Genomic DNA, 22895 nt, shown 5'->3' on the forward strand with positions numbered 1-22895 from the left:
AAACTCTTATTATGTTTTCTGGCAAACAGAATAACCTTGCCACTGGATTCAAGCAAGCCTGGCTGTTGAGAGGTGATACCCCAAAACCGGTCCCAGGATGTATCTTTCCAACCAGGGAGGACCTGGCCTGGCAGTTCGGGCTGGTCTGTTCCCATGAGGAGCAGGGTCAAAGCTCAGTTGCATATGGCTGGGTTCAAACTAGAGAGTGGCTTAGTGAGCAGAAGAATTATGACAGATTCAACCAAGATCTGTGACTGTGGGTGAGTGTCTGAAAAGTTTCAGCACTGAGTCCATCATCTTATTATGGTTACTATGTTTTCTTTGGTAGTAGATAAAAATCACTTGTGCCTATAAACAAGAAACTGTGTGTAAGGAAATGGGGTATTGTCCCTCTATAGTGGTGAGATTTTCAGTTTTGAAATAAAGATATGAGCAATTTGCCATCTCCTTGAAACAAAAATTGCAATTGATAGAGCTCCTACTCCCAAAACAACCAGTAGAAGAATCAAAATATCGACTGTACCGAAATTATATAACCACCTGTTCAGATTTCAGAGTAGTGACTCAAGTCCAAGTTAAGCTTCTGAGCATGTTCAACCACCTGATACCTGCAATCAGGGTAGCATTGGCCTACAGTGCAATCAAGCAGTGCCAGATTGGCTGATCTGACAGGTCAGTGTGTGGGATGTTTTATTTACTGTTTGTGGACCTGTTTCTCATCAGCTGGTGGAGCGGTTTTTACTGATGAGTTCTCTGATATTAATGCAAACATTGCCTGCAGCAAACTCAAATCCATACAGTAAACCTTAACTTGCAAAACACCTATATACCATCTCTTTACAAGTTCAAAACTGCACTAATTTACAAACATGGGCAACTTTTTTTAGTTATCTATATCACTAATGGGGGCCACTTTTAGTTTGTTGCCTGGGCCTTTTTTCTGTTGTAGTCCAACCCAGACAGCAATAGATTTCAAACAAGTGAATCAGGCACTGGTACTTTTAAGACTGAGATATGGTAAACAGCTTCTATGTATACTCACAAAAGAATATAACTTGCTTCTTTCAAATAAACTCTTCATGCAATGGCAAATCTAATCTCTAGGTTGAGGAAATATAAACATATTACTTCAATTACGTTGACTTTCAAATGGTGACTAATTGAAGCAAAATATCATTTTAAACAATCCTCATCACAGGGGTACTGAAAAGTCTGCAAACAGAGGATCTCAGGCAGAAAGTGACAGAAACATCATCATTCAAGAACGAAAAAATACCGGTGAAACTATCATTTTCTGGAAGTGCATCTAAGATATGGAACTCTCTGCTTCCTTCCTTCAGTCAGACCTGACCCCTACTACAAATATGTCAAAAATAAACAGAAAAACTGCTAACCCAATGTCGCTTCTCGTTTAGGGACTCTTGTGTTCTTAGAAAGGGAAGGACTGTTATTTTTTTAACCAATTTGCCCATCTACACAGAAACCTGCCCAATGTAAATCAGCAGTGTCCCTGTTCTAATAGGAAGAGTCCAGCCCGAGCTTCCAGGCCTTATCTTCTCTTGATACAAATGCAAGCAATTCTACACTGTCTTTCATCTCCTTAGGCCTTATCACTGAGCTATAGCCACTTTGAACATTGAGAAAGCGACAATGTCTGAGAACATATTTCACACTTAGGGTGTCATCTCTAACAAACAATGAAGTGATGGAAGAAATACTTAAATGTAACACTGGGCAATGAACTCCACTCCGACGTAGTGGAATTAGCTGCTGTACCCAGAACCCTTTGATAAGACAACATTACCTTTACATGCTAAAAAACGCATGCAACCAATTCACAAAGGCGAGCTTTGAAAAATAACAGGCAATGAGGGAGGTGATGATTTTGGGGTCTCCCCTAACCTGGGGGAGGATCAATCAGATACCTTGAACACAAAGAGCATATCATGCTGAAGGATTTGGTGGTGGTCCCATCCGCCTTTGACCACCCCAAGTAAAGTTATGGGCAAAAATACAATGCCAACCAAAGGCCCAGCAAAGCAATATGGGGCGAGATTCTAGAGTGCAGTGAATATTATAGTATTAGCTATCAGCTGAGCCGGAGAGCTGCTGCCACTTGAAGAATGTTTTGATATTGGATACTATAATATTCACTGCACTGTAGAATCTCGTCCCATAATGCTTTGCGGGGTCTTTGGTTGGGATAGTATTTTTGCCCATAACTGTGCTTGGGGTGGTCCTAGGAGGATGGGACCACCACCAAATTGTTCAGCATGATCCGCTCTTTGTGTTCAAGGCATCTGCTTGGTTCTTTCCCTAGGTTAGGGAGGACCCCAAAATCATCAACTCTCTCACTACTTGCTATAGTTTCATTTTCACTTTTGTAAGATGACAATATGCATTTTAGCATGTAAAGGTAGAGTTGCTTGTTGTTATACTAAAGGTATGTGAGGTTTCAGTTTTATTAATTGGGATGAGATGACGGGCGTTTCACAAAGTCATGGAATTCATGCAAAAACTCTGGAGTTAGCTACTGCACCCACAATCCTTTGATAAAACAACTTAGCCTTTACATGCTAAAATGCATATAGCCAATTCACAAAAGTGAGGTTTGAAAAATATCAGGCAATGAGAGAGGTGTTGATTATGGGGTCCCCTCTATCCTAGGGGAGGACCAAGCAGATGCTTTGAACATAAAGAGCATATCATGCTGAACCATTTGGTGGTGGTCCTCCTCCTATGACCATTTTGAACTGTATAACTATATTTACAAGCATTCCTCAAGCATACATAAAAAGGCAGCTGATTTCACAAGCACATATCTATTTGTACCAGGCTGGGCAGCCAGACTATTGTCAGTACATAGTCAATGTCAGAGGTACATGCAATAATACATTTTTGGATTGATTGAAAATGTATATTGAGTAATTAAATGCTACTGAGCTATCACTGGACGGTCTGGGGGATCTAGCACAATAAATATGTGAACTATCTCTAATGTGCAGGGAGATCACACACCGCAGATCAGGGAGTTTCCAAATATAGGTCCTGGAAATATTCCCTCAATTTTGTCAGACATTTCAAGGACCGCATTATCTCAGAGTGGCATCATAAGGACTGGAGCGATTCGATTGATAGCCATTTTGGGGGCAACAGGAGAAAAAGAAGAGTCCTGGAGGGATGCAAAAATCGGAGGGTAGAGTTAGGAGTGAGTAGATTCAGGGGAGTGAGCCATGGAGGTCTGCCAAATAAACAGGTTTAGCAGGCTTAGCATCAAATAGAACACGGTTTGAAATACCCAAAACCTTTTGGCAAACTGCAGGGTTAGCCAATTTACCATCCAGACTTGGGCAGACTTGTGACCCCTGAACCTCCCACACAGTACTTGAGAGTGGTGCACATAGAGTAACAATGCGTTCTGTGGGACTACAGGACCATTTAAATTATTAGTGAGTTCCAAAACTTCCATTTAGTAGACGAACACAAGACGTCAATCCTGTATATCTAAAGTCTTTATTAAAACCTAATCTCCTAAACTGGTGCAGATTATATGAATAGATGCAATTATTAAAAATACATGATAGTTACAGTTGAACAGATTATTAAACATTATATTGAAAAGAACTGCAACATTTTGATTGTGTTCCTTGATTCAAAGCATGTTTTAATGGAACGCAGTGCATGATAAACCCCCTCCCTTTTCAGCTCCTATCTAAACCGTCTTAAAAACAAAGGGCCTCATTTATGAGACTCCTTGCGCCTCCGGAACGTCACTTTTTGTGATGTTCCGTGGCACAGAGGCCTGTGTGATATTTATCAGGTAGCACTAAGCCACTTTTTTGGGCTTAATTCTGCCTGATAAAATCAGTCCCTTTAACACAGTGTTCTGCATTAAAGGGGCGTGCAATGGGTGTTGCTGGGGGCGTTCCCAGCAACATCCATGGTCTTTTAACACTGCCCTACATTTACGAGCAGCGACAAAAGCTTACACCTCCCCAGGGGAGGTGTAAAGGAGAAATATCTTTATTTCTCCTCGTTTTACATTTTTTCTATGTGTGCTGCGTTCTGCAGCACACATAGAAAGAGGAAAAAGCCTGTCGTGATTATTTTTGTACAGAAAGGTTTCCCTTCCTGTACAAAAATATTCATCCCCGCAGCTCAGGCACTCTTGCACCATGATGCAAAGGTGCCTGCGTTGGCGCATGGCAACCCAGTGTGCGCCGGCGCAGGGGAAAAGGACAGGAATGCGCCATATCTTATAGATATGGCGCATTCCTGCCCTTTTCTTTTACCGTAGGGAAGTGCTGCAGGAAGGCCTGCGGCACTGCCCTACAGCAAAACCTCATAAATGAGGCCCAAAATGCTTATCAGAGTTTTCAGATAGCCTCCCAACTGCATACCTTCGCTGAGCAACAGAGTTGTTTCATTCTGCTACTGTTCTCAGAGAGTGTCACAAACTGTCTTCATTATGGTGCTCTTGAGCTGAGGAAAATACAGATAAGGCCCGGATCCGAGTGTATGGGCCCTTCACTGAAGGTGTCTGCAGTATATAGCCCTAACTAAGGGGCATATATTTACAAGCCCCTATCACCACCACAACTTTACTTTCAGTGATGTTGTGATGACCATAGGGGCCTCGCCTTACTTACAAGGCAGCGTTAAGCCATGTTAAGTGGCTTAACCCTGCATTGTAAATAAGGTGAAGTCCCTATCGCCACCAAAACGTCACTAAAAGTGACGTTGTGGTGGCAATAGGGGCTTTTAAATATGCCCCATATTCTTTTGCGCATTCACTCCAATTTGCTAGATATTACAATTAGTACATGATATATGCACAATTGGAGAACTAGCAACCTGTAATAAAGCCAACATTATAGGCTAAAAATATTCAATTAACACCAAATGAACCACACATATATACATGAGAAATATGCACATGAACACATTAATAAATAAATTACAATAGGGGTCACATAAGCAGAAAACAAAACGAATGCCTACATCAGTTTTCCCTAGGCAGCCTATTGACATGATGGGAAACCCAAAATGTGGTAAAGTCTTTGCCACTGGCGTGGTAGAATTGTTTCATCCACCACAGTGATTTCTTGGATGCCTGGCCACTAAACCTAATATGCAGTCCGAAAACTTAAAATTCTTTTTGTTATGTGCTTGGATCATGTAGAGCTAGGATTGGTCTGTGTTAGACAATAAAACGTTAATATTATGGGGGATATTTACAAAGACGTGGCGAAGTGAGGTGTTAGCCGTCATGGCTTAACGCCTCACTCTGCCACCACAGAAACGCAAGGCTGCAAGATATTTACAAGGATATGGTGTAGCCTTGCGTTTCCTTCTGCACTGGTGCTACACTTAGCAGCGTAGCACCAAAGCAGGCACCCTTGCCCCATAGTGCAAGGGTGCCTGCGTGCAGCAGAAGATTGTTTATGTACAGGAAGGTCCCCCTTCATGCACATCAACAATCTTGAAATGCAAATGCAGCACACATGGAAGTTACAAAATGTCATTTTTTTAAGGACTGTTTATGTACAGAAAGGGGTACCTTCCTGTACATAAACAACCCAAGGCATATTTCTTTTTCCATGTGTGATGCACAAGCAGCACACATGGAAAAAGCAAAAACGAGGAGAAATAAAGCATTTCTCCTCGTTTCGCCAACCTAATACCAGGTTTGCCCTGGTCTTAATTTTGGCGCTGCCTTCTATTCACGCTGCCCTTGTAAATAGGGGGCAGCAACAAAATCAATGGGTGTTGCGGTGGAACGCCCACCACAACACCCACTGCACGCCCCTTTCACGCTAAGCTAAGCGTGAAAGGGGGCTTTATTTACAAGGCAACTTTAAGCCACGTTAAGTGGCTTAACGCTGCCTTGTAAATAAGGCAAAGCCCCTATCACCACTGAAACGTCGCAAAAAGTGACATTTCCGTAGTGATAGGGGCTTGTACATATGCCCCTCAGTGTCTTGTTTTCCAAGAAGAGAACTGAGGAAGCTCAATGCTGCTTCGGTCTCTTCAGACTGCTGTGACTAATGCTGTGAACAGTTTTTTTTCCCAAAAGAAACCACACACTATTAAACAAAATTCATAAATCCTAAAAACACATTTCCATATTTGGGTGCACTCTACACTCTCTAGCTCTAAGAGTTTGATATATATTAGAAGTTGCCACTATACTTGAACGGTACAAATAATGTCCAACTTACCTTGACTATCCACGGGTTTGCTCATTATTATTCCTGAAAAATAAAAAATATATTGGCATATATATTTCTAATAAAATCCATAAAAAACAAAGCACTTTTTAAAGTAATTTAAACAATTTATCCTCAGAGGTCTGAGAGAAATTATTGTGCCAAAGTGAAAAAATGTATAATTCATTCCCCATATCTAATTCAAAAAGGAGAACCATTATTTCTCTCAAGAGGCTGCTAAAGGCAGAGAGTGTGGCAGAGCCTTGAGCAGGGTGTTTGGCAAGAACAGAATTTAATTATTTATGGAATGTTACATCATTGTTTGGCTGCAGACTGTGCTGTTTGTCGAGCGCTATGAAGCACTCCCTTGAACGCATTATGCACTGAAAGCAAATTACATAAAATTATGTTGAAAAGCGTGGATTGTAAATAACAGTGAGACATTTGAAGATATGATCAATTAGAAATGTACAGTAGAACGGAAATAATGTGTACAGTGTTTGTAACCGGCTGATCTTCATTCATGCAGTCCAGTGTGAGACACAACCTAGTGGGAGCAGCATTTTAACCCTTGTTCCAAGGCAGGAAGACCACAGGTGATCAGTGTGCCTCCCTGTACCAACTGCAGGATGTCCATGTGAGGCAGCAGGCATGCTATTGGGCTGTCATATTTGTACTTAACATGAAAGGTAAATGGCTAACAGTACATACATTGCTGTGGAATCAATTCCCAGTGCAAAGTCATATCGCCATACAATGTTAACAATCTATGATCATATAGGCAAGCTTAAGTCCAGTCTCCTGTTTCCATATGCTCATGGTGTAACAATAACTTTAGCAGTACAATATTGTACATCAAGAAATTCGGCCTGCCTACAGAGATCAAGGTCCTATTTTGGAGATCTCACATTCAATTGTTATTAGAAGCAGCTCAACAGTATTCCCTTAAATTATTTTTCATGAAACAGAGGATATGCATCTAGTTTCTAAAAAGAAAACAGAGTTGCATAAACACAATATGGACTTGAGTGGGAACCATCTAACGGGAAAGTTCAATAAAGGAAGTATACCTAATCAGAAGTTTAAAAGCAGATTTCTATTACAGTAGATGACATTTGAGCAAACTCTTCTTTTTTCAGAACAGCAACCATATTATAGAGGCATATATTCTGCATTCAAGCTGGTTGTGTCCATATCTTCATTCATTCTTTTTCCCCAATTATTTGTTATAATTTGCATTGTGGCTTTAGTGGTGTTGCAGGGTTCTTCCTCATCTAGAATTATTTTCAAAATAAACTGCTTGGTGTGGGACATTCACTGTAGTTGAAGTGCATTTTCAGTGCTTGTGGCAATAAAGACATTCTGAAACAGCTATTGTATTGTATTAGATTGCAATTGCATGTTTTTAGCACTAACCAAACCCAATGAGGCATTGAAGCAGTTTATACCAGATGCTGTTCCAGAACGCAAGGCTAGTAGTTGATCCAGTGGTGATTGTTGGTAATTGGAATTAGCTGTGGACTCTCAATGCATTTATTCCAGTGGATTTGTAGTGGTTTAAATAAGTAGGAGTTGGGTGTGGTCAATATTGGGGAGGGGGAGGAATTAGAGTTCATGCAAATGGTAGGGGTTGTTAGTAGATGGCCTAGATGAAGTTAGACATTGCTAGGCTACAGCATATGAATTTCAAAGAAGGACAGATTTTGATGTTTGAGATGAGGTAGATGAGGTAGAGGTGATTTGCAAAAATACAATAATAGAAATGAAGGCAAACATGCACATGGCCTAGAGTAGGCTGTACTATCAGAGAGAAAGCATGCACCTGACAGAAAGTAAGAAGAGGGTATTTATTAGAAAAAAATGAGAGGTGACAATTGGACATTTTAAGTCAATGCCAATATTTGTATGCAGGTTCTTAGGAACATAGACTAGACTTTTGATATAGTATGCACTCTATTAGACCTTTGGTTGGCCTTCTCCCCAAACCTGTTACTGCCTCCCTCCATTTTTCTGATCTCAATTTTTCTGGTATTAGAACTCTGTGCACATTGCCACTGCTAATCAGTGTTAAAGTGCTTCTGCTCTCGCCCCTTAACATGGTAATATTGATTCATCAACAATTTACATATTTCATTTACTTATAAGATCCTAGTAACGTGGTATCCCCTGTACCCAAGACCTTACAGCACTGATTGTCCTCCCCACTAAAGTAGCCCTTGAGCCATGTCTCAGGCCTGCCCCTGCAGAGACTGTGTGTGCAGTCTACACTGCCATCTCAACATGGCAAAATAACAATTTGTCTGAGGCCAAAGCTTCCTTTTTATACATATAGGTCACCACTAAGGTAGATCATGGACAACCTAGAGGGTGCAATATATTTAAAAGGCTGGCTATGTACTTTTTTGTTTTACATGTCCTGGTAGTGAAAACATCCCAAAGTTGTTTTTCACTACTGCAAGGCCTCTCTCTCCCATAAGATAACATTGGGATGACCTTATTGTATTTTATAAATGTACTTTCCAATTGGGAAGAAATATGACCTCCAAGTCTGGTGTCTCTGGAATCATAATTCAAAATCACAACTTCTGGTGAAGTCAGATGTTAAATTACAATTCTTAAAATGCCACTTTTAGAAAGTTGGCATTTTCTCACTTTAGCAGTTTGGTGCCTGCTGCCTGTCTCTGATCACTTGTCAGGGGTGGGTGACAGCGGGGCTTTGTGTATCCCCCCTAGACAGCCTCACACAATGTTGGCTTAGGTGTGACTTGATGGGCCATCCTGGGAGGATGGCAGGGAGAGGCTGGACTCAGCCTTACTCACACCTAAATAGGCAGTGTCTTGTCCCCACACAAAGAGCTGCATACCCCCCGTGGTGAGTATGGAGCCAGGGCAGGAAGGGCTCGACCTCTGTGCACTTCAAAGGCCTGTCTTTGAGGTCTCCTCCACTTCAAAGGCCCAACTGGGTATACATACTGGACCTCTGATAACACCACTTCTGTTCACTTCTGGACCTGTGACTACTCTGCCAAGAAGAAGAACTGTTGTGCTGCCTGCTGCAGGACTACCACCCGGCTGGACTGATGCTTCTGCCTTGCTGTGTTGCCTTGCTGCCTGCTGCTCTCTCTTGCCTGGCTGAAAAGGACTGGACCTGCATCACTAGAACACAGAATTCCTCCAAGGGATAGCTGGATAGCCTCCTAATCAGAAGTCTCAGAGACATAAAAGACTTCCAACCATCCTGTTCCTGCACCTGGACTCTGCCATTTGTGAGTCTGTCCTGCCAAGTGGTGCCACCCCAGTCCAGGACCCTTGGAAGTGGGCTTATATTGCTTTGCTCCAGCAGAACCTACACATCCTCTGCTGTGTGAGCAGAACCAATCCCTCACATCTGTTGTCAGGAATAGCACAGATACATTGCCTTCAGAACTGCCACTGCAGCACTTTTTCCCGGCACAAGGTCCTCGGACCCCTGTCAACGGCAGCCTTGACAATGACAACATCGATCTGCATCCCAGCCTCTGTGCTCATCAAATCCGGTTCATTGCCGTAATTGCATAATGTATGTTCAACACTGGTATTCGCATGGCACCTGTAACTCAACGTTATCGCAGTAGGAACCCGTACCCTAGCCCAGCTGCTTCTCGGAACAAATACATCACTGCCACTGCGTGGAGTGGAGAAAATCGATGCATCAATTCAACTGCTTGGTTCGGAACTGACACAAAGGTCCCCAATCAGGAATAAAGATACTTTAGGTCAGTGGGCCCAACTGGATCCCTGTAGCCAGCCCATGCTCCATCAAGGTCAACCTGAACTTTTGACTTTGCCCCAGTCCAGCACCGCCAGATATCCCCAGTTGGCGCGCTTTGCTTCCAAGAGCTATTTTACAGTTTAACCTTTAACAATTCATAACTCAAGTTCTACTTATTGGATGTTAGTAGTTTTGGTCTTGTTTTATTTACTTAATGTGGTTATATTTTTCTAATTTTGTGTGGTATCTTTTTATATGGTACTTTCACAGTTTTACTGTTTGAAGTGTTGCACAAATACTTTACACACTGGCTCTAAGTTAAGCCTGATTGCTCTAAGCTAAGCTATCAGAGGGTAATAAAGGTTAATTTAGGGTTTGTCTGACACTTACCCTGACTAGGATTGTGGTTGCTATTTGACTGAGATTCACACTCCAGTCAACCAACAACCCAATTTCTAACACCCTCTGAAGATACATAACCGTAGAAAGGAACATTATTATCTGCTTGTGAGATAGTACTATATTTGGTACTTCTGAGAGGCCCTAGAACCAGGCAATCAATGTTTCCACTGCTAGGCTACTGCTAGGCCACTGCTTCGACCAGAACAGCTGATGAGCATTTGGGTTGGAAGTGTAAACTGATGGCTAGACACATATATAGGAAAATATCTGGAGCTTTAGGCTGTGCTTGAATGAAGCAGCGCCCGCATGGGAAAAGCAATGTTAGCGAATATACGGGGAAAATAATGCAAACATCTCATTTGAACAGTGAAAAGGAGAAGCTTTAAATGATGAAGCAAATGTCTTCTGATATGCACCCTTAAAAATGACCTCACAGTATTGATTTACCACAGAAAAAGTCTAAATAAGGTTCTCAGCTGGTAGTGGTAGAAAATAAAGAGGGAAGTCTGAGTTATTTGGGTGTCCCCCAGGCAGATGAGTGGATCTAAGCAGCTAAAATTAGTGAGGCTGTCTGCCAGAGCGTTTGATATGAATTAAATGTATCCATTGGCAACGTTATTTGGTTTAGCATTAAGGTACTAACACAAGTAGACACAGGCAGATAAATGTGCCTGAATTATTTTTGTCTTGCCTCTGAAGAGATTGCCTGCTTTCCGTGACCTTGTCCTATTCTTTTTATTTTCCAGGGCCTTCAAGTTGCACACACTGCCACAACCACATCACAAACAGTCTGTTTGCATTTCTGAATGTTTGTGCATTAATAAAAGGCCTATTTACTTTGCTAGTGCTAAACTTGTTTATTTGTATTCTGGGAGTGTATTTCACAGCATAAGTTTGACTTAGGCACTGACTGTGGAGGTAGGATCATTACAGTCCCTTTAACACATACAAATTACAGCCGTTTGTAGTTACTGTAATTTATTGATGTTGCTAAAAGGTAAGGCTCTGGTGACACTGCTACTATATATACATAAAATAAGCAATACTGTAGTCGGTCCTGCCAGCCATTACATTATTGCCCAATCTCTGAAATGTTGTCAGGGTATTTCTGGAACTAAAAGGCAATTTTTAAGCAAAAGTTGGGGGAATGGTCACCCACAAAAAAGACCTGTAGTAGGGGGATCACAAGCAGAAATGTGTGCGGGATCACTGCTTTCCATAAGAGGTTCTTATGGGTTTACCCGTAATCCCACTGTCACTGAACCTTTCTAAAGTAATCATTGGAGTGAATACTCAAGATGTCTCACCTTTACAATGAGCTCATCAGTTTTAAGAATTGCTTGTTTTCTTAGAGACATCTATTAGAAGTCTAGAGTTCATGTAGAAACAACATTCCCTCTCTAATATGGATTTAGAATTACTGGGTTACTCAGAAGTCTGGTGGGTTATTTAATTGCACCCTCAACTGCAATCCTTTAGTCTCAGATCTGAATGCAGATCCACAAATGTCAAGATCATTCTGTATTGGGCCTCACTCTTAAGTAGCTTTCAGTGTCTAGTCCATTCTTGGCAGCAATGTTGCAAAAATTATCATAGCTTATTCTTCTGTCCAATGATCAGAGCAGAGGCATGTTCACAGACCATGAAACATCTTTCCATACCCCATATTAAAATTGGCTGCTATTAGTCACTGGTTACTTTTGACTCTCATGGCTTATTGCCCTTTATCATAGAATCAGTGCTTAATTTGTAAACAAATAAAATAAAACGAACCAAGAACTTCATCAGGAAGCTACTGCAGCCGGAACCATCCATTCCCCCTGCCAGCACCCCCAATGATAGAACCAACACAACTACTAACCATCACACCCTACAAGTGTGACAAATCAGACCTTTCCAGGCCCCCAAATCTGTAATAATGGCTTGGGCAGCAGGTATGAGTGATTGTTAATGTATATTGAATCAATAAACAATGCTTACTATGTTCATCTCTAATTTACATAAAACAGTGCCACCATGTTCTACTCCTAAGAGGGGGTGCATAACATGTACACTCTACATAACCTGCCCGTATCCAAGTGGGCAATGGCCTAAGAAGGTGTACATAACATGTACACTCTTTGCAACCTGCCCATGTCTAAGTTAACAATGACCGAGGAGGGTATACATAACATGTACACTCTTCGCATGTCACTTCTCATAAGTGCCAGTGTTGACAATTAAGTGTTTCTGCCGAGCACCATAAACCAAATAAGTTCTGCATAGAAAACACCATAATCTTATAACTCTTCTTGGTAGCATATTGAGTGGGACTAGTTATAAACTTTACTATACTGAATCACTATAACCCAGCATAGGTAATAGACTTGTGGAAGGTTTTGCTCAGCTCGCTTTTAATTAGTATGTAAGTGACTAACTGCTGCTCATCAGTGCCATCACAGCCATAACTCGCCATAGATGACGATGTGCAACACAATCAAATGCTGCAGAACGGTCCCTAAAAGCCAGATAGACTTTGCCTTTTTTGGCTTGGGTGTATTTGGTGATAAACAGGCTCAGATTAAGTCACTGATCCAGTGTTCCTTTACCCATTTTAAAGCAATATTAGACAGTAATCAAGATTTTGTTTTGAGAGGTCCATTACTCTAATCTATTAAGTAAAACTCGACCCATGTATTTGGCAGTGCTATCTATTAAGGAAATGGGTCTAAAGTTTTTTTAACTCCGTTTTTGTAAATGGGGATTTTAATAGACTTTGACCAGGAATCAGGCGGGCCCACATTGGCAATAACAGTGAAAAAATGGATCAATACGGGTCCCCAAAGGTTCGGTTGCTCCAAAAAAAAGTCTATTGGGACACCATCTGGACAGGGGGGCCTTATTGCTAGTAAACTGCAGTAAAGATTCTCTGACTTCAACACGCCTGTTTGTTTTTAGAAAGCTTCAAAAAACTTATATTTTCTCATCTCTTGTATATGCATGTCATTGACAGAGATATTACTATATATATCTTCATCTGTGACTTATAAGTGTACAACCATGGAAAAATTAAAACGGGCACAATAGTGGGGATGGACAATGTCAATAAGGATTAAAAAAGACTTGGTGTTCGACTCCTTCAGTTTGTTGTTCATAAGAACATATATCAAAGTTATATATTTTCACATACGTGCCTCTCTTTAAATTTATTGTTAGACCTCTTTTGCCCTATTTTAAAGGGTTTAGAAGATTTGTCACAATATAACATGTTTCTTCAGTCTACCACATGAATTATTTTTTCCATGGTGAATCCAAACCCACATCTTGGTTCCTTTCAGTCTTGTGAGTGTGTGGATCCAAGCTAACCAGGCCCCAATGCATGTGCTCTGACCCTTCAAAACATGTTGAATTGCTATCACCTAATTGTGATATTTAACTTCCTTATCAGTCCATGCTATATGGTTGCCTAATTCCATCTATGGCAAGGAGGGTTAAATGTCACATATGGACTACAGCACTACTGTGCATTCTACTTGTGTGTCCTGCCAAACATGACTCCAGGCCTGCCACAACAGCCTGTCGGCTGCAGTTTCAAACTGGCACCAGCCTATCAAAATAAACCCTTTTTAATAAGTGAAAACCTTCCCTTTCATTATTTAGAAGCCACCACTATGTAGGACTCATGGCCCACAAGACAGGGTGCATGCTATTTAAAAAATGACATGTAGAAATATAAAGTTAACATGTCCTTACAGTTACAAGCAGCCAAACGCTATTTTCACTGTAGCAAAGCTAGCAGTACCATAGAGAAACCCAGGGATGCACTATTACATTTGAAAAGCTTTCTAAAGCTAGGAAACTCCTAGAAATATCATTCTTGGACTCTGTAATATTTATTAAAACTACAATTCACTGGTTAAGTTGGATCTTTAATAAACATTACGATGAAGGTACTTTAAAGAAGCTACCTTTTCCCTGCTTAAATACTCTGGAGATATGTCTACTTGGCCTTCATGGACCTCAGCTCAGGATTCAATAAAATAAATTGCTTGAAGCTATGGTATATCATGGTAGGCATGGGGTGACCCAAATTTTGCCTGCTTTCTTAGGCAGCTTCATAACAAAGTAACTGTAAGTGTAAGGTATAGCACAAACAGTGAGCTACAAGACCCTTCAAACTAGTGAGGGGAGATCAGCAAGGTTGTGTTTTGCTGCTGTCTTTGTACTTGCTTCACATTAAAGGACATACGAGACACCTAGGAATTTGGAACATGGATTTGCCAGATTTAGGCGCCCTCCTAATTTCTGTGTTACTTTATGCGACTGCATGGTGCTTATATCTAGATCCCCACTTGCAGGCCGGCTCTAGCGCTGGTGGCGCCCTGTGTGACAATGTCTGTTGGTTCCCCCCAACAATGCCATGGATTCCCTCACTAGCACCATTTAACAGTGCCTCTCCAGCCTCCATAACCACTGTCTCTCTGATTCATTTAGTTTTATAGTACCACTCATATCAGAGTAAGTTGTCAGAGCACTTTACAGCCACACACACATTGCACAGAGACACTCATAAGACAATCATATGTGTGTAAATCAGTGTATACGAAATGCCACATCAGACAGGACTACAAGGTGTAGTATAGAAGCGTGTCATCGATACTGGTAGACAATATAGTTTAAGATTCCTTATTCTGGAAAAGCACAAATTCAGAATTTAAAACGTAACATCATTGTTAGGGGTTCTCTTTCATAATAAGAATTGAAATCTACCCAAATTAACCCTTTTCACAAGATTAGGATGATGAAAAACTGGGCACAAAAACATAGCTTTCACTTATACCTTGCAGTTTGCATGCAGCTCTAGGATCACAGTTAATAGCTCAATGTTCTATATTAGGATTTTGACTTAGAAACGACAAGTAACAAAAGGAGCTCTCTTACCGGAGCAGTAACCCACTGACCCATTTACATTATATCCATGTCATTATCCGCTTGGTACACATTATTAGCAGCAGGCAATCTAACGTGCTGCACTACCTTAGGATGAGTCAAAACTTCCACTAGACAAACCTACGGTCTCTTTCTAGGAAGACGATTAATCACCGGAGTTATCTTGACATTTTAATTGATGTCTGAAAATTGCTGGAAGCCAGGAACATGGCAGCAGGTGCTTTTAAAATAATAATATACATTTTCAAAAATGACGCCCCCACCCTAAGTCAACACCCGGTGCGGTCGCACCGATCGCACCGCCCTGCCCACTTGGGCTTCAGAGTTTATTTGATTAATTATCTGCCTTCATGTTGTGCTGAAAGCAATTGGTGAACCAATTAAAGATCCTTATTATAGTGTATGGCTCAAAGTCCTGTATGGTTTCAACCCTCCCCTAACTGGGGTTTTTATATGATGATATCTGTACTTGGAACCAACTAGGACGTGTCAAAACAGCAGATTTTGGGAGACGTGTGGAAGCAGTGATGGAGATACTGCCCACCAAACTTAGAATTTACCACCAAGCTGGCAGTCATATCTAAAGAATTGGCAGGAAGCTCCATCACAGCGGTTCCCGTCAATGCTTTGTTACATTTCGGTGCAGGGCTCTGTCAACATGACAGGGCTATGCACCAAACTCTTATTTTCAAAAAGAAAATACCGAAGCGATATTTTATTTTTGGAAATTAAAAAGATCATGTGACCCGTGCCACAAAAGTCATGTTCCATTGCTAGGGGGCATTTTGTGCTTTTTACAGTCCCATACCACCAGGGTTTGCCTAGTAGTGATGAACATTCAAAAATGCTATATGTCCATCTTTCCTAATTGATCCAAACTATGGTTAGCCCACATTGAAATCAGACGGATGGACCGCTATGTTGGTTGGAAGGGAACAGTGTTGCTGTTGCAACAGAGTTTCCCCCATCATCATATAAATTAGGCCAAAGTTTGAATGTAGGAATCTTTACTGGGAAAAGGGGATAAAAAATACATAACTGTTGAGAAGACCTGAATGGGTATGACATTTGAATTTCTCCAACTCAGGGCTTTTCTTGCCAAAAGCCAGCAGCTTCAATGGGACCTCATCTAATGCATATTCAACGTCATGTACCCCTCTTTGTAAATTTGTGCTGCTTGTACCGCTGAAGCTCAGCCGGCTCTTAGGAGGTGGTAGTGGAAAGCTTTATGCAGCTTTTGTTGCTGGGTGCCGATATTGTAGCTATGCTGTAATTCGGCCCCCGGTAACAAAAACGGCCCCACAGGGATCTAAAATTGACCCCCACCCTGGCGGTACACCGGGGAAACACCCAGTGCTCACTATAGCCAGTTCGGCCCTGTGAGGATAAATGTGAGAAAGGTATTTCTTTCTTGGGTCTCTTGAGTGTCAAAGACCATCCTCACCCTCTTGGTTTGTCTGATCAATCTTGCAGAAAATGCAGTTTCCGTGTTTCAGATATCAATTCTCATAAACCGCAACTAGCAGGGTTTTTTCATAAAATTAACATTTTCAGAGTATGTAGTTCTAAAGTTAAGCATTGAATTCCTATATACTTATTATTTCTTTCAGACTCTACCCATGCAGGACATTGGTCGCAGTACAGGATAGGGTGATGAATATTGGCCTCCTGAGTTTAAAGAATCCTGACATGCATTGGAACTTTAGGATTGTGCCATTAACCGGAATGTAAGTGACCAATTCAATTTTGTAAGAAAAGGGATTTTTGTGCGTAATCACCTTCAAATGTATGTATTGATGCAGCTAGTTTTTCAACTCTGTGCTGCACTGGGATCCGCTCACCAGGCTCCAATGCCTGTGCTTTGACCCCTTAAACCATATGAAATTGGCTAATACCTGATTGGCATTGTTAGACATGTCAGCCTTCGAGTGGTCTCCCCCTAGCTTTTTGCTCTGTCGCCTCCCCATTTGGACTATATATTTTTGTTGGACTTAGGACTCTGAACACTTTACCACTGCGAATCAGTGATAAGGTATGGGTGTTCTCCTCTAAAACATGGTGGCATTGGTGAACCTGTCTCGGGTCTCTGCCCTTGCAGTGAGGCCTATTCGTTCCATAGGCCAGCATTGGGGATTCCCTTATATTCCTTTAGGGGGTAATTCCTGATCAGGAAGGAGTAGCTGTGTCATGTTTGGCAATGATGGAATGGTAGTGAGAACTCCTCTCTATTGGGGTATTAGGTTTTACCATTACTGTTTCAGAAATGCCACTTTTAGAAAGTGGACATTTCTCTGTACTTCACTCAGCTCGTGTAACTGCAGCCTGATCCCAATCCACATCTGGCCAGGGTAGCAGCCCCACACTTGCAAGCTCCCTAGACTCCCCTAAACGCAGGAGGGCTGCCTCCATTTACATACTGATGGCCTTCTTGGGCTGAGAGGGAGGAGTGGTGATTCGCACTTATATCGGAATAGGCCGAGCCCTGCCACCATACAATAGGCCTAACAACCCTGTTTGTTAGTTCAGATAGCTAGAAGGCAGGTCAGGAAAGGCAGGGAACCCACCAGAACTTCGAACAACCTTCCAGAAGCATCTATCCCTTCCAGTAGGTGGGCAAAGGGGTATAAAAACAGGGCTCTGACCCAACATGCTGTTTACACTATTTGACCAAGAAGAAACTCTGCTGGAGTAAAGTCTGCTGCGCCAGAATGATTGCCACTTTGCTGAGTGTGACTGTTCCCAGGAACTGCTACCCTGCTTTGCTGAGCTGCCCTGCTGCCTGCTGATCTTTGCCCTGCCAGGAAGGATTGAAGGACATCCTCAGAGTAAACATAGGGCTTGCTGCCTTGCCCCCTGTTCTTCCCTGAGGTCTCATGAACACAAAAGAACTCTCTCCTCTGCAAGATCTGTCTCCTAACAGCGTGCAGGGACCGGGATCCATAATCACCAGCCCCGTGTTCTGCTGACTTTGCATCCAGCGCGTGCGTAGCGCATTATGACTGCTAACTCAACTTTGCCCCAGTGCGTGCTAACAAACCCTGAAGGGATTCTCTGACGTGCTTCGCAGGTGGTGGTTGGAATCAGACCTTGCGAGGCACACTCGAGTTGGCATATTACCCCGTATCGTCCCAAGCCACAACTCTGCATTGGCACCACACTATCGAACCTCCCTGGTGGGACCTTAAACCATAAATAAGAAGCCGGCCGACTCGCAAGAGAGTCAGACCCAGTGGTCCCGAAGAGTCTTGCTTCACCCCTCGCAGCTGGAGACAACCCGGTTGCCCTTCCTGAGGGGAGTGTACCTTTTTGGGACTCTGTGACTGTCCCAACAGCTGATCACTGTGCTACCGGCAGGTAAAAAACCCACACACTTGTCCCGATCAAACCTGCAGTGGTACCTTTCATGATTGATGAGATATTACCCTAAAGTACCTGAGACGGGCTGCCCTAGATTTGTTGCACTGCTGGATTCTGTTATACATGCATGACATTACGCTTAGCCTCAGCCGCAGGAGTCAGTTGTAACGGGGCCACTACCTGTTCCATGGGTACTTGCTGCTGCCTACTTAGGGACATTTGCTGATACTAATATTTTCTTCGTTGCTGCTAGTTCACTGACCGGATTTCGGTCTTTTACTGTGTTTATTGTGTCTTTTACTGTGTTTACTGTGTTTTTATCTGCACTCTGAACCACATACCCTCATTTAAAATCAGAATTCACTCACCTGCCGCTTGAGCAGGATCTTCCTCTGTCTCTCTTCCTAGTCACGAGCGCCATCTTGGATCGGTCTAGATCCTAAACTTTGAGCGCCATCTTGGATCGGTCTAGATCCTAAACTTTGAGCACCATCTTGCAACGTGCATTTACGCTCTCAGACGGGGAGACTATAAAACACAGAGTCATGCAAGCGCGCAGCTGTTTTTGACATTACGCTTAGCCTCAGCTGCAGGAGTCAGTTGTAACGGGGCCACTACCTGTTCCATGGGTACTTGCTGCTGCCTACTCAGGGACATTTGCTGATACTAATATTTTCTTCGTTGCTGCTAGTTCACTGACCGGATTTCGGTCTTTTACTGTGTTTATTGTGTCTTTTACTTTGTTTACTGTGTTTTTATCTGCACTCTGAACCGCATACCCTCATTTAAAATCAGAATTCACTCACCTGCCGCTTGAGCAGGATCTTCCTCTCTCTCTCTTCCTAGTCACGAGCGCCATCTTGAATCGGTCTAGATCCTAAACTTTGAGCGCCATCTTGGATCGGTCTAGATCATAAACTTTGAGCACCCATCTTGCAACGTGCATTTACGCTCTCAGACGGGGAGACTATAAAACACAGAGTCATGCAAGCGCGCAGCGCGCGCGCCGCAGGCGCGCCGCAGGCGCGCCGGAGGCAAGCCCGTCTGCGCCCGTCCGCGACCGGACTCGGCCCAGGGCCATAACTTCTGGCCCCCCACTATGCTATTCTTCCCTGCAACTAAGACAGTTGAACCCTGGCCATTCCGACCGTCATTGCATTACTCGGCCTCTCTCCACTGCAGTGGGCGTTACCCCCACCCCGTGCCCTGGGTGTCAATACCAACTTCCGCAACCTCGTCTTCCTGGCTCCTCAGCCTTAGACCCCCCTAGCAATATACCTTTTCATGAATTGCATATCACTCAGCCCCATGGTTATCGAGCAGCGCTCATTAATACGCGCTCCCTTCCCTGTCACAGCTTACAGATCAGCGAGTTTATTCTCGCCCATGATCTTGACTACCTTTTTGCCACTGAAACCTGGGGAGATGCTGGTTCAGGACCGGACTTTTGTCTGGCAACCCCTGAGGGCTATAGTGTCGCTAGGCATGATAGACATATAGGAAGAGGTGGCGGACTTGCTATCATTTACAAGAATCTCTATCGCACTACACTCGATCCCATACAGTCCATTAACTGTGAAGCAGCCACCTTTGCTATTAATATTAATCACAAACAAGCCCTCAAGGGAATTTTGCTATACCGACCTCCTGGGCCCCGAAATTCTTTCCTTGCCACACTCTCGGATTTTAATGATCTTATCATAAGTTCGCCGGAATACATGATCTTAGGAGATTTTAACTTCCCTCTGGAAGAACAGGGCAACCACAAAACCACTCAACTCACTGAGGATCTCCTAACCTTAGGACTTCAACAATTGGTGAAGGGAATTACACACCAGGCGGGGCACATACTAGATGGTCTGTTTACCAACAACTCAGACATCTCTGTACTGGATATTCTTCCTCTTACGTGGTCAGATCACAGGGCCATTATTTTTGGGATCCATACCCGGCACGCTAACCCTCCCCCTTCCAGGCCACGAACTAGGTTAGGGACCCGTGCTTGGAAAAATGCGGATATCCATCAGATGGCAGATATCCTGACACTATCCTTTCCTATGGGGATAGCCAATCCTGTCTTCTCAGCCTCCGACGCCCAAGACTGGATTCGGAATGCTGCTGATCAGGTGGCGCCGGAGAAGTTTACGCGACCTAACAGATTATCCCCTTCGGCGGTTTGGTATACCGAAGAGCTTAGGCTCCACCGACAACATTGCAGGAACTTAGAAAGGCGCTGGAGGAAATTTTATTGCCCCATAGCCAAGCATTCCTACAAAGAGGCCCTGACAATATACAAAAAGGCTATCATTGCCCGAAAAAGTGCATTTTTCTCGGCTCAAATCGAGAATGCCAGCAACTCTGCTAGAGAGCTGTTTTCAGTGGTCACCACCCTGTCCACCCCCTCTACTGGACCTGGGGTCGAACCCTCTCAGTCTCTCTGTGATGCTCTGTCCAGCTTTTTCACCACTAAGGTAGCAGATATATACTCATCCTTTGCAGGGAACGCAGAGACAAGATCCAGAGTCTGCAGTGGTGTAGAACCTGCCACCGATCATGATCCCTTCTCTTCCTTTGCTCCCATTACGCAAGATCAAATTAGCAGACTTATCTTTACTACCAAGTCTGGCTCCCCCTTAGACCCCTGCCCTCCTTCAGTGATGGCTAACCTTAGCGAGGTGATCTCTTATCCACTTATGAAAATCTGTGACACCGCATTTCAAACTGGTCACTATCCAGATCTTTGGAAGAAGGCCGTGATCAAACCTCTCCTGAAGAAACCCTCCCTGGACCCCACAGCTCTGGCCAGCTATAGACCAATAGCGTGTCTCCCCTTTCCTGCCAAAATATCGGAATCTCTGATGAATAAACAACTCTCAGAGTTCATCGATACTCACCAACTTCTCGACGAAACGCAGTTTGGCTTTAGGAACGGTCATGGAACTGAGACCGCTTTAATAAAAGCTTCAGATGAGATTAGAGCCATTATGGACCAGGGAGGTGCGGCTGTCCTGATTCTGCTGGATTTGTCCGCAGCCTTTGACATGGTCGACCATGATATTCTGGTCGACCGTGTCACAGCCCTGGGGATAAACGGTATGGCTAGAAATCTCATTTCATCTTTTCTTGTCTACCGTACCCATACAGTGACATTGGGTAACTTCTATTCTCCTGTCTCTGCACTCCCCTGTGGAGTCCCACAGGGCTCCTCGCTAAGTCCAACGCTATTTAATATCTATGTAGCAGACTTAGCGAGGGTAATAAAGGCCCATGGGCTGCGACTTACATCCTACGCAGATGACACCCAACTGGTTCTGGCAATACACAAGGACGGCCCAGCGGTGGCAGCTAATTTCCAAAGCGCCATGCTTGCTGTCAGTACCTGGATGTCCTCCAACTGTCTGAGGCTTAACTCGGACAAAACCGAGGTCATGACCTTTGGTAATCTCTCCCCGGTTTGGTCTTCTGCCTGGTGGCCTGACCAGCTGGGCTCTCCTCCTGTCCCAGTTGATAAGGCCAGAAACCTGGGAGTCATTTTTGACAGCAAGCTGTCATTCAACCTTAATGTCAACAAGGTTGTGTCATCTGCGTTCTTTATTTTAAAGAAAATTAGGAAAATACTGCCTTACCTTCCCACCTCAGCTGGGAAGACCCTGGTCTCTACCCTAGTGTTTTCTAAAATCGATTATGGGAACGCCCTCTTCCTTAATACTCAGAAACTCGTTCTATCTAAGTTGCAGTCCATACAAAATGCTGCTGCAAGAATTCTTCTTGACATCCCCCGCCGCCAGCCAACTACTCCAGCCATTCGTCACCTGCATTGGCTAAGAGTAGAGGGCCGCATTAAATTCAAGGCCCTCTGCATTGCCTATAAGGCAGTGCATGGCGTCGGTCCAAAGTTTCTGATTGAAGCATTCCAGTTGTATAGCCCCAAGAGACAGCTGAGATCCGCCAACTCCTGCCTGCTTCCGTTACCTCGCACCAGAACGGCAACCTGGGGAGAAAGGCGCTTCCTGGTTGCCACACCTAAACTCTGGAACCTTTTGCCACTCACCATAAAAACTGCCCCCAATTTGATAAGCTTTCGTAGGCTCTTAAAGACATGGCTGTTCAATCAGTAATCCTGCGGCTTGGTCTCTCGTTTTTGTCACATGCGCCGAGACACATTCGGGTATTTGTTTGCGCAATAAAAATCGCGAAATAAATAAATAAATCTCTTGAAGCACTGATCGGACTCATCACCGTTTCAT

At 43.3% G+C, this 22895-nt stretch overlaps 1 protein-coding gene across 5 annotated transcripts in view; it reads right to left on the reverse strand.

Annotated features, from left to right (window-relative positions):
• LOC146785767 (phospholipid scramblase 1-like) overlaps nt 1-22895 on the reverse strand; it is a 644815-nt gene that overhangs the window by 545581 nt on the left and 76339 nt on the right. For all 5 annotated transcript variants that reach the window (XM_085633631.1, XM_085633630.1, XM_085633627.1 and 2 more), the window contains one exon: nt 6222-6254. In XM_085633631.1, coding sequence (XP_085489757.1) covers nt 6222-6246 — 25 coding nt within the window. In that variant the 5' untranslated portion in view covers nt 6247-6254. The remainder of the gene's footprint in view (nt 1-6221; nt 6255-22895) is intronic.

This window comes from Triturus cristatus, chromosome 11, assembly GCF_964204655.1.
Source record: "Triturus cristatus chromosome 11, aTriCri1.1, whole genome shotgun sequence".
Classification (NCBI taxonomy): domain Eukaryota; kingdom Metazoa; phylum Chordata; class Amphibia; order Caudata; family Salamandridae; genus Triturus; species Triturus cristatus.